We start from the raw sequence: 11,786 nt of genomic DNA, 5'->3' as shown, positions 1-11,786 counted from the left end.
ATGATGTCCTGACGTAATTCCGTAAATCCGAAACACCGTAAACCCGCCACCGACAACGCTAAAAAGGGGTCCACTGATCTTGACAGAGTGAGATTCAGTGACTACAACATCCGGAACCAATATACTGATGTTTCCTAAGTAAGTGTGGAGGCTGATTAGGAATTGATATTCAAACTGGAAGATTTAAAAAATCAGATTAGACTATAATTCAATTCGAGATGTGGTTTGCAACCTTGTTCAGCCGTTTGACTGTTTGGTTCGTATTGCGATTCGAGTTACAACCCGAAATTTGTTCTACCAGCGATGACTTCAACAACAATCTACGACAGTGATCGGACTGTCCAGGCCGACGACAGTCTTCAAGACTTTGATCGGCCTCAGAAAGCGTTGACTGTCACTTTCAAGGATTTGAGCGTCGAGGTCCATGGACTTGGAGAAGACTATGGTTCAACGTGTTTGTCCGTTCTGGCCGACTTATTTCCATTCGCCAAAAGTCAAACATCTCGAAGGGTAAGAGAGCTCAGCTGTTGACCTCCGTTGGGGATTTTATGCTAACATACGCAGCATATACTTCACAATGTGATGGGTCAGGTACAGCCGGGGGAACTGGTAAGTAAACGAGTGCAACTGCAATGCTGCTTTCCTCTAACACCTCACTCAGCTATTAGTTCTCGGGCGACCGGGATCAGGCTGCACTTCTCTACTCAAAGTAATATCTAATCAACGAAACGAGTTCCATCATGTCAGCGGTGACATAAGATACGGCAATCTCGGCCATAGGGGAGCACAGCAGTTTCGCAACCATGTGGTAATGAATACCGAAGGTATGGAAATTGTATCCGCGGGCTGAGTTGTCAAAATCTAACTTGGAAATCCGCCAGATGACTTACACTTCCCGACCTTGGAGGTGAAAAAGACCATCGACTTTGCGACGTCAAACAAGATACCTGGCTCATTGCCAGAGTCATCCACTAGTTCCAAGGATTATCTGTCACAGAAGACCGACGCCATTCTGGAATCCTTGTCAATCAGTCATACGAAGAGCACAATGGTCGGGGATGAAGTCATTCGTGGGGTGTCCGGCGGAGAAAGAAAGCGAGTGTCAATCGCTGAGGTCATGGCTACTCAGGTATGAACGTATGAACATGGGTATCCCCGATGTACGCTCGTTGACCCCATACACAGGCTCCTGTTCAATGCTGGGACAACTCAACTCGAGGCCTAGACGCCAGCAATGCGTTGGACTTTGCACGTGTCTTACGCACGATGGCCGACGAAGAGCACAAATCCATTGTTGCAACTCTCTATCAAGCTGGAAACGGCATCTACGATCTCTTCGACAAAGTAATTGTGCTTGCTGAAGGAAGAGAGATCTACTACGGCCCCACAACCGAGGCTAAGCAATACTTCGAGGACATGGGCTTTGAGTGCACGCAGGGAGCAAATATCTCTGATTTCCTCACGTCAGTTTCGGTTCCTACGGAGCGACAAATACGCCCTGGATACGAAGATAAGATCCCGACAAGTCCGGCAGATTTTGAAGATGCGTATAAGACGAGCCCTCTTTTCGACAGGATGGTACAGCAGATGAACGTGGCGTCAGAAAAGTCTCTGTCGGATGAAGTGGAGAGTATCCTGAGACTTCGAGATGCAGAAAAGAACCGCTCATTGCCGTCTCTATCTCGTCAAGGTAGCCCCTATCAGGTGTCATTCGCGAGCCAGATTGCAAACTGCATTAGAAGGTATCGTCAGTCTCTCTCCACACTTCGATCGCAAGGTCTAACTGAAATTGAAGACAGTTTCAAATCATCTGGGGAGACCGTTGGTCGAACGCATTGCAGATTGCTTCTGCCCTCATCATGGCGCTGGTCACAGGGAGTCTTTTTTACAACCTCCCATCTGACAGCACCTCCATCTTCACCCGACCAGGCGCTCTGTTCTTCCCAATTCAACTCTTCGCCATGAACAAGATGTCCGAGACCACGGCCTCCTTCATGGGACGTCGAATCATCTCGAGGCATAAGCGACTTGCTTTCCATCGGCCCGCGGCGTACGCCCTAGCTAATGCGGCAACCGATGTCCCGCTTGTCATTTTGGCATACTCCTTGTTTCAGTTGATCTACTACTTCATCGTGGGTTTCCAACGTGAGGCGGGTCACTTCTTCGCCAACTGGTTCATGCTCATTCTATGCACACTATGCTTCGCTTCTCTGTTTCGCATGATTGGAGCTTGGTGCAGGCATTTTGGTCTGGCTTCACAAATCACTGGGTGAATGACAATGGTTTTCATGGTCTATGCAGGTAAGTTCGCAATGATCCAATCACGGCTGATAGAAGACTTCTAAGCACTCACAGGATATCTCATTCCCGTACCGAGTATGCCTGTCTGGTTCCGTTGGATTTCATGGCTGAACCCCGCAACATATACCTTCGAAGCAATCATGGCTAAGGAGATGGGGGATCTCACTCTGGATTGCATTCAACCTCAGCTTATCCCCTTCGGATCTGCCTATGATAATAGCCAGTATCGCAGTTGCACAGTCAGGGGATCAACATCGGGATCGACAATCATCAACGGCGAAACCTACATGAATGCTCAATATTCAGTCTACAAGGCACACATCTGGCGTAACGCAGGGATTCTCATCGGATTCTGGATTTTCCTGGCACTGATGACCGCAGTCGGCTTCGAGATCAATCTGCATTCCGATTCTGGCTCGAAAGTGTTGTTCGACCGACGAAGCAAAAAGAAGGAGGCAGCCACAAAGGTAGACACAGAAAAGGCCGATGAATCGGCTGCTTCCCATGATGTGTCTTACATGTCTCTTAGCAAGACGGTATTCACTTTCAAGGACATCAGCTACTTTGTTCGACACGAAGGGAAAGACCTTCAGCTCCTTCGCGGAGTCTCGGGCTACGTCAAGCCCGGTCAGCTGGTCGCGCTAATGGGTAGCTCCGGTGCTGGCAAGACGACTTTGATGGACGTTTTGGCACAGAGGAAAGACAGCGGCACGATCGAAGGCAGCATCATGGTCAATGGCAAGCCGCAAGGTATCAGCTTCCAGCGGACAACGGGCTACTGCGAGCAGAATGACGTTCACGAGCCCACTGCTACAGTCTGGGAGAGTCTTTTGTTCTCGGCACGGCTGCGACAGAGCCACAAGATTCCAGATGAAGAGAAGCAGGACTATGTTCGAGGCATCATGGAATTACTCGAGCTGACACCTCTTCAGCACGCCATTGTTGGAAGTGAGTTTTACACCATTGAACTTGAGTCCCTGGCATCTCTTTCGAAACCACGCGCTAATCAATTACTTTTGCACAGCGCCTGGCGGGGGCCTCTCTATCGAGCAGCGGAAGCGTCTCACACTCGCAACGGAACTCGTGGCCAAGCCTTCTCTCCTTTTCCTCGACGAACCGACTTCCGGCTTGGATGGCCAGTCTGCTTACGAGATCTGTCGCTTCATGCGCAGGCTCGCAGCATCTGGACAGACCATTATTTGCACCATTCACCAGCCATCTGCAACTCTCTTCGATGCATTCGATGTGCTTCTCCTCTTGGCCCGCGGAGGACGTACGACTTACTTCGGACCCACCGGCAGAAAGTCAGCTACAGTGATCGATTACTTCGCACGCAATGGTGCCGCTTGCCCACCGCATGCGAATCCCGCTGAGCACATAGTCGATGTCGTGCAAGGCCGTTTTGGTACTGAGATCGATTGGCCGCAGACATGGCTTGATTCTCCAGAGAGACAAGCGGCTATCACGGAACTTGATGCTCTCAACCTCAATGTTGAGGAGAAGAAGGACTCTGAGCCATCAACAACGGCCGAGGCCGTCGATGAGGATCAGCTTGCTGGATTCGCTACCCCAGTCGCGTACCAGGTCTATCTCGTCACAAGCCGACAACTGGTCGCGCTGTGGCGCAACCCTGATTACGTCTGGAACAAGATTGGACTGCACATCACCAACGGACTCTTCGGAGGTTTCACTTATTGGATGCTGGGTGACGGTACCTTTGACCTTCAACTCAGGCTCATGGCTGTCTTCAACTTCGTATTTGTTGCCCCTGGATGCATCAACCAGCTGCAGCCGCTCTTCATTCGGAACCGCGACGTCTTCGAGACTCGCGAGAAGAAGTCTAAGACTTACCATTGGTTTGCCTTTGTGGCGGCTCAATTGCTGTCAGAGACGCCTGTGCTGATTGTTTGCGGAACACTGGCGTTTGTCACCTGGTATTTCACGGTTGGCTTCCCCACAGAAGCAAGGATTTCCGGACAGGTCTACCTCCAAATGATCCGTAAGTCTTACTAAATCTCAATCGTGTGCGAAAATATCCTGCTAACCTGTGCTCATCCAGTCTATGAGTTCTTGTACACTTCACTGGGACAAGCCATTGCCGCTTACAGTCCCAACGCCTACTTCGCCGCGCTGGCCAACCCCATCATCATCGGCGCGGGTCTCATCAACTTCTGTGGTGTGGTTGTTCCGTACTCGCAGATCACGGCTTTTTGGAGATACTGGCTCTACTGGCTCGATCCATTCACCTACCTCATCCAAGGAATGCTGGAGCCTGTGGTCTGGGATGTCAAGGTTCACTGCAAGCCAAACGAGTTGACGCATATTCCACTTCCAGGTAATAGCACCTGTGGGGAGTACCTCGCCGATTTTCTCTCTTCTGAGCCGGGCTACGTTGCCGATCCGGGAAATAGCACCATGTGTGCGTACTGTCCCTACAGCACTGGAGCGGACTACATGAGAACCATGAACATCAATGATTCCAGCTACGGGTGGAGAGGAGTAAGTAAACTATTGCATCTAGACATACCAAGGGACTCCCGAGTTCTGACTGTTGATTGCTATAGGTCGGCATCACAGCGCTCTTTTGCGTTTCGTCTTACGCCCTCGTCTTTCTGATGATGAAATTGCGGACCAAGACCACGAAAACCGCGAGCTGAGGGGGAACTGTTCAACACACTGCAAGTTGGAAGCTAGACATACTAAGGTGAGGCAACAGCCATGATCAGACCCATTTTCGCTCCTGGCTTCTCCCAGCCGCCTTGCAACCCAGATAGAAGCCACGTCTTGAACGAATCGAGATACAATGAAAGCTGAGATAATGGGAATACTAGCGTCATAGCATTGTATATTATGCTGTCTTTTGCAAACTCCACACTCCTGACCATCGATCTATTTGGTTGCTACGTGATTGCCAATTTCATGGTCAGTACTTCAAGGAACATGCTTAGGTGCCGGAGTCAATCTCACCGGATACACCGGCTATTCTAAACTTGCATCTTCTTGGTAATGATCACCTTGACCACCAGGCTCAAGCCCAGATTGGTAAGATTACGTTGAAGAGTTCTTCAGCAAGTTCAACTAATTGTAAATTACCTTGACTTGTCCAAAGAGGCGGTGATGACTGGGAGTACTTCAGCATGGCTGGATCTGCAAACAGGGTTATACCTTGTCCTACATAACCATGTTTTCCACCATTGAGCCGAATGGTTGCTGAGCATAGTTGACAGCTGAAACCGAGTTTCTACGACGACTCTGCTTTGAGAATCACATGCAGCAGCGGTCAGTGTCAGTGCACCAGAAATGCGCGTCTTACGATGAGTCCCATTTCTTTAGCAACAATGTCGATCAGTGATACACAGGTTGTTTAGCAGGCTTCGTTCATCTAAATGTTTTCTCTCCACCTGCAAGGACTCCTGTGGACCAAAATAATTACAAGATATCGATTTTCTGTCTTAGCTCGATGATACAAGCTACCTTTTTCACGTCACTTTTTCCGACGTGGGTTACTAACTCATACCTGGACCTTAATCGTTGTCTCAAATATCGCTGGAAATCAATTGTTCACTCATTATAAGAGGAAAAAACTACCGGAAGCCCGCGGGCATCCGTATACCGTTCATCCCTCACGTGTGAGCCTTTCGAAAGCGAGATTGGCCATTGCGATACTCATGACTTGCATGTGAAGCGTGGGATGACCCTAGACCGGGAGCCCCACGCGGGGTTGAGCCGGTCGAAACGTCCGGTAGCTGCCGGGATGGCCATGGCTTCAAGTTCGGCCACGACCGCCAAGACCCTCGATAGGGCGCTTCGGCCACAATAGTGACTAGTGATATCATTTACAGAAGTTACATCGCTTTTAGTTCATGGCCATGATAGTTTGCCAACCAAAGTTTCGGTCGATTAGAAAGAGAGTTAGAAGTGGCAGGCGACTGCAGTGGCATATGCTATTAGTAATCGATCTTGAAAGCAGTTTCCCAGCAAGAGACTTGTGGTGGAATGCTGACAATTAAGCAACTCGTCTTGGCCACATCAACCCTGTCAAACTTATGCGGTGACTACTCTGCTACCACGCCCACCTCATGATATGACGATAGGAATCAGGTAGGAAAGCTGCTCGCCATCCAGGCTCAGGTTCAGCTAATTGTGACGAGTCATCGCCTCTAGGTATTTGATGGACTGAATCGCAACGCCACCGTATGATTCGGTTGCTCCAGAAAGCCTTACTTAGTACTGACAAGATTACCTTAAACCGAGAGAGTACCATTCCATTCATCCGGAGACAATAACTCCTTGTCTAAAGAGTCGTACCCTGAATTTGTCGCACATGTAATGACAAAGTCATGTTGTCGCTTCGCTTTTGTGATCGTTATGCAGTGGGGCGAGATAGTATGGGCTGCTTCGGTATGCCGCGGAATTCTGGAATGATTCGCCATCTTGATGCAGAGAAAAAGCTGCCATGGAAACATATTTTTCCTGATTTTCAGAGTACCAAGTTGGTGATAAGTCAGAAACAGCTCCAGCGTCGCTCGGCGTTAGAGATTCGGTGTACGCGGGGTTGAAGGAGTGGAGTGTCTCAAAAGACCTACATCATCGACACTCAGTATCCGAAGAATCTATCTATTTTCTGGAATGACCCCTCACATTTGCATTGTTTAGAACCCGCGGAGTCGTTTCCGAGAAGCGCCGGAGCAGACGATCCGAAAGCCTTCTAGAACGCTTTCGGATCTGAACTAAGAAAGCTTTGTACGATTAACGGGCGCTCTCATCGCAGCCTCTTGCGTCGTGGCGGTGTCTAATAAGCTTGGCCTGTACATAACAAAGGCCAGATTTTGATTTGCACACCCGAGCCCGTCTGTTCCCTGAATTCAGGTTTTAGAAGAGGTTCGTCGCGATTTAGCAGCAAACCTTGGACGATGTAGAGCGCTCAGACATGAGAGACTCCGTTCGGATTTGGAAAAAGGCAGCAGACCCTCTTCATATCGCGCTGTGCCCATAGCTCCTAAAACGTGGAACTAAATGATCCTTTCTCGTTTTCCGGGGAGAGCGAGGTAACGAACGTCCTCCACAGGTCCCTTAAATCTGGTCCCTTTCGACGTCTCATAACCGGCCACAGGGGACACCGTGCAGCATGATGTTTGTTAAAGTTTCGTACGGTAGACTGCAAGAGGCACTCCGCTAAAACACTTTTTTTATATGTTAAAGTAGAAATCGTATTTTACGGTTACCCCACTACCCAGGATAGGGTCTAGACTAGTATAATAACTTATAAATAGGGGTTATAGAGATTTATAGCTTAAGAAATATTTTAATTTCGTAATATATTAAACTATACGGTAGTATATAAAATTGCGCAATATTATACCCCGATATAGAAGTTTTTCTTCTTTTTATAACTTTATTATAGAAATAACTACTACTTTTTATCCTCTTATAAACAAAAATCACTCTTTACTTAAGTTATTAAACTAATAGCTCGCTTATAAATATTATAATATAAATCTATAATAACTTCTAATCTCTATATAAGACGTTACCGAACTAATCGACCTTATAATACCTCTTTATAAAGCTATTTTAAAATAATTAATTAATAATAATACTTATATAAGCTCTACCCTTTTTATATAATAAGAATATATAAACGTATAAGCCTCGATATTAATAAAATCTTTTTTTATAAGCTTAAAAGAGCGGGAACGAAGTGTTTAGTAAATAAAAAAGGAGCTAAAGTAATTATTAATAATTAATATTTTTATTATATTATATAATATATCCTTTTTTAAGAACGAACTTAACGGTTTCTAAGTAACGACTTATATTAATATCTAAGTTATTAAAAAGTTTATTAAGAAAGTTTAGTTTAATCGCTTTTTAACGTTTATTTTATATTAAGATATAATATAATCTATTATTTTATATTTTATAATAAACTAGTAAATTCTTTTAATAAAGTGGATAGTATTTTTAATTAATATAAAAAATCCTTGCGATATTTTAGAGTATTGTGAAGTAGCGTACGAAGCTATAAGTTTAGAGAGATTTTTTTTAAAGTTACGATTTTATATAAAAAAGATAATTATTAACTTTTTATTATTTTTTAAATTAGAATTAAGTTACTAGTTATTAAACCTTAGTTAGTAAAAAAAGGAAAAGGTTATATAAAGCTAATTATAACTAAAACTTTAGGTAAAACGACGTATAAAAATATTCTAAAAACACGGCTTTTAATAAGTATTAGTATTAAACTAACGATAAAAATTAAAAAGGAATTGTTACTTAAGTAAAAAAAGAAGATCGTTAAGAAGGAGGTAAAGGCTAAGAAAAAGGTTAAAAAGAATAAAAACGATAGGAAAGATAAGATTATAGTAGTTTAATAAGAAAATAAAGTTTATAATAGTAAATAACTTAGTATATTATAAGAATAAAAACGAGTATTCTCGTTAGTAAATAGTTTAGAGTAAACTATAATTATATTTATAATTCCTCTTCGTCCTTAGTATTACTCGTAATTACGAAGCTATTTAATGCTCTAAGATTAATTCTAGAGTCTTCTAATCTCTACTTAACCTATATAATACCGCCCTATAATTTACTAAGTAAAGTAACTTCTAGTTAGAGCTTATTATATATATATTACTTTAAATAAATACGAAGATATTAATATACTTCAAAATAAAGATAATTAGCCTCGCTAAACTTCGTACTTTTAGTTAATATAATTAGGGAGCCCTTAATAACTAAAGTATAAATCTATAAAGTAGCTTAAAGAAGATATGCGTCTAGATTATTACTATTCTAAATAGCGTTTAATAATTATTAAACTTAGTTTTAATTAATCGGCTATATAAAGTCTTATACGGTTCGTAATATAAGTTAATAATATAGTTACTATAACTAACTAAAAATAACGTAAGGGCGACCTTTTTAATAACGAATTCGATAAGAGTTCTAAATTTATATAAAGTTAATAAAATTAGAACGAATTAGTAATATATACGTAAATAAAAGTGCAATCTAGTTAAAGAGTATATCTATATAAAATAGCCCTTAGAACTTAAGTAGTTAGAAGTATTTTTATAAACGTAAGTATATTTATATATACTAAGATATATATTACTTACTTACTAATATACTAATCTACTTTAATAAAAACGATTCTATTAACTCTTAATCTTAACGTTATAAATACTTTTACTAAAGATTTAGTAATTACGGAATATAATTAGACTTTTTATTATTAAATAGTATTATAAAAAGTAGTAATAAATACTAAATATAAGAACGGTTTCTTTCTCTCGGTCTAAACGAACTCGTAATAATATAAATCCCTATTATTAAATAACGGTAAGATATTATATAAGTATATTCCGGGACGTATAAATAGAAACCCCTATATAGAACTATATAATAAACTACGAATAAGTATTAATACTAGTATAGATCTTAAATCTAAATAGTAAAAGCCTATCGTACGTATCTAAAGACTAAATATAATTTAGTCTAGGAGTCGTAAACCCTTTATAACGGTACCTTATCTTACTTAACCGATCTTAAACTTATTATAGAAAGGTTTTACGATATATAAGGTATAGTTTATTTTAGCTAATATTATAAGCTTATTAGTAAACTTATATATAAAGATACTTTTTACTATACCCTTTAGTATAGTAAGTAACCTTTAGTATATTAAAAAAGAACTTTTCTAATCGTTATTATATAATTATAAGCTATTTTAGTATTTATTATTACTAAAGCTAATTCTGTTAACGAAGTATTAATAATCCTATAGCCGTAATTATAGATTTTTTAGATTAGAGTTAAAAAAGGATATCTTTATTATTTAAGTATTATTAGAAGAATAATTTTTAAATATAAATTAATAGATCCTTAGAGAAGACCGTACGCTCTTCTCGTTATAAGTCCTATTTCGTAAGTTAATATTCGAAAGTTCGCTTTATAATTCTAGTATTAGAAACTATAAAGATATATATAATAATTATATTATAGGTCTAATTACTCTCTAATTGTATAATAATTATTGTTTAATGTAATAAAAGATTAATACGCAGTCGTACTATTCTAAAAAAGTAATAATATATAAAGTAAAAAACTAAAAAAGAAATTTTAAGTAAGGGGTAAATGTTTATATATAATTATAGCGATATATAGGGGTATCCTTTTACTTATAAGGTCTTATAAGTATATATATAGAAATATAGACGCTTACGGGGATTTATAACGTTAAAAAGGATAAAAAAGTATATAACGATAATATATAATAAATAAAAGTTTTATAATTTTATTAAAAACGTTAAACTTTAGGAGGAGCCTTTGTACGATTAGTTACGGCCTTTTACGGGCTAAACTAAGTACGTATATTTTAACTTATAGCTAGTAAGTACTTTATAACTCCGTAGGGGCCTTACTACCTAGGTATTAAGCCTAACCGTATTATATTTTAATATATACTTATATAAACTCTTATACTATGCTATATAAAAATATTAAATTAATTACTCTTTACTTAGAGTTTATATAAGTTAGTAACGTTCTTTATAATTTTATATACTATTATATATACCCTTTTTATTATTTTTAGCCTACTTAGTTACTTATTTAAGGGCTTCTACTATTATATAGAGGTGTGTAATAGGGATAGTACTTAGAGACTTAAATAGAGCGCTAATATGGATTTTATTACGGCCCTTATAGTTATAACCGCGCTTAATAACCTTAATAAGCGTATTACGAGCTAATACGAACTATTAATAAATTATAAATAAATATAAAGTAGTATAGGGTAACGTATAAGTAATAACGGGAGGCGTAACGAGTATATACTTATATATAGTAAATATATAATTATAATTAGAGTAGCCCTTATTTATAAAAGTAACGTAATTAGCAAAAATACCTTTACTAGCCTTATAACGGGCGTACGACTCGGTACTAATCTTAGCGTTACTATATATAGTTATTTAAATAGTATTAGTAGCCTAAGTACGAGTTATAATAATATTTAGGGGTATATAATAGCTATTTTTAATAATCTTAGGGTTAAGCTTAATTTAACGCTAGGGCTAGATTATATAAGTTAGTATAGTAATATTAAATAGTATAGGGTAGTATATACTAACCTATATAATACTAAGGTTATAGATTTAATAAAAAGTCTTTAAAAAGGAAAATAAAGAGCTTATAAATAATATAAAAATCCGTATAATAAGGAAGCTATTATATAAAGGTATACGTATTAATAAAGAGGTAAGAGGTTATTTTATAGGACGTAAGGTCGTTAGGGTACTGCGTAGGTTAGTATATAAGGACCGTTAGGAGTTATATATTTTTAATATAGGCTAGAACGTTGTATTAAGCGCTTATTATAAGTATTATACGGCGTACGTAATTATTAAAAAAGGGAGTATCCTATACGAAATTGTTAGTATATATACGTAAATAGTTAATATTAAAGAAAAAAGTAAATG

At 39.9% G+C, this 11,786-nt stretch overlaps 1 protein-coding gene across 1 annotated transcript; it reads left to right on the top strand.

Moving 5' to 3' along the window:
• Positions 1 to 303: 303 nt before the first annotated feature.
• On the top strand, positions 304 to 4,958 carry CLUP02_09241 (multidrug resistance protein CDR1; the record flags this gene model as incomplete). The annotated part of the gene is made up of 10 exons (XM_049288220.1): positions 304 to 510; positions 565 to 609; positions 662 to 824; positions 882 to 1,129; positions 1,186 to 1,742; positions 1,796 to 2,247; positions 2,356 to 3,249; positions 3,326 to 4,300; positions 4,361 to 4,800; positions 4,866 to 4,958. The coding sequence occupies 10 exons, from the start codon at positions 304 to 306 to the stop codon at positions 4,956 to 4,958; spliced, it is 4,074 nt and encodes a 1,357-aa protein (XP_049145364.1).
• Between the last annotated feature and the right edge of the window lie 6,828 nt (positions 4,959 to 11,786).

This window comes from Colletotrichum lupini, chromosome 4 (assembly GCF_023278565.1).
Source record: "Colletotrichum lupini chromosome 4, complete sequence".
Taxonomy (NCBI): domain Eukaryota; kingdom Fungi; phylum Ascomycota; class Sordariomycetes; order Glomerellales; family Glomerellaceae; genus Colletotrichum; species Colletotrichum lupini.
This window is presented reverse-complemented; position numbering and strand designations above follow the sequence as displayed.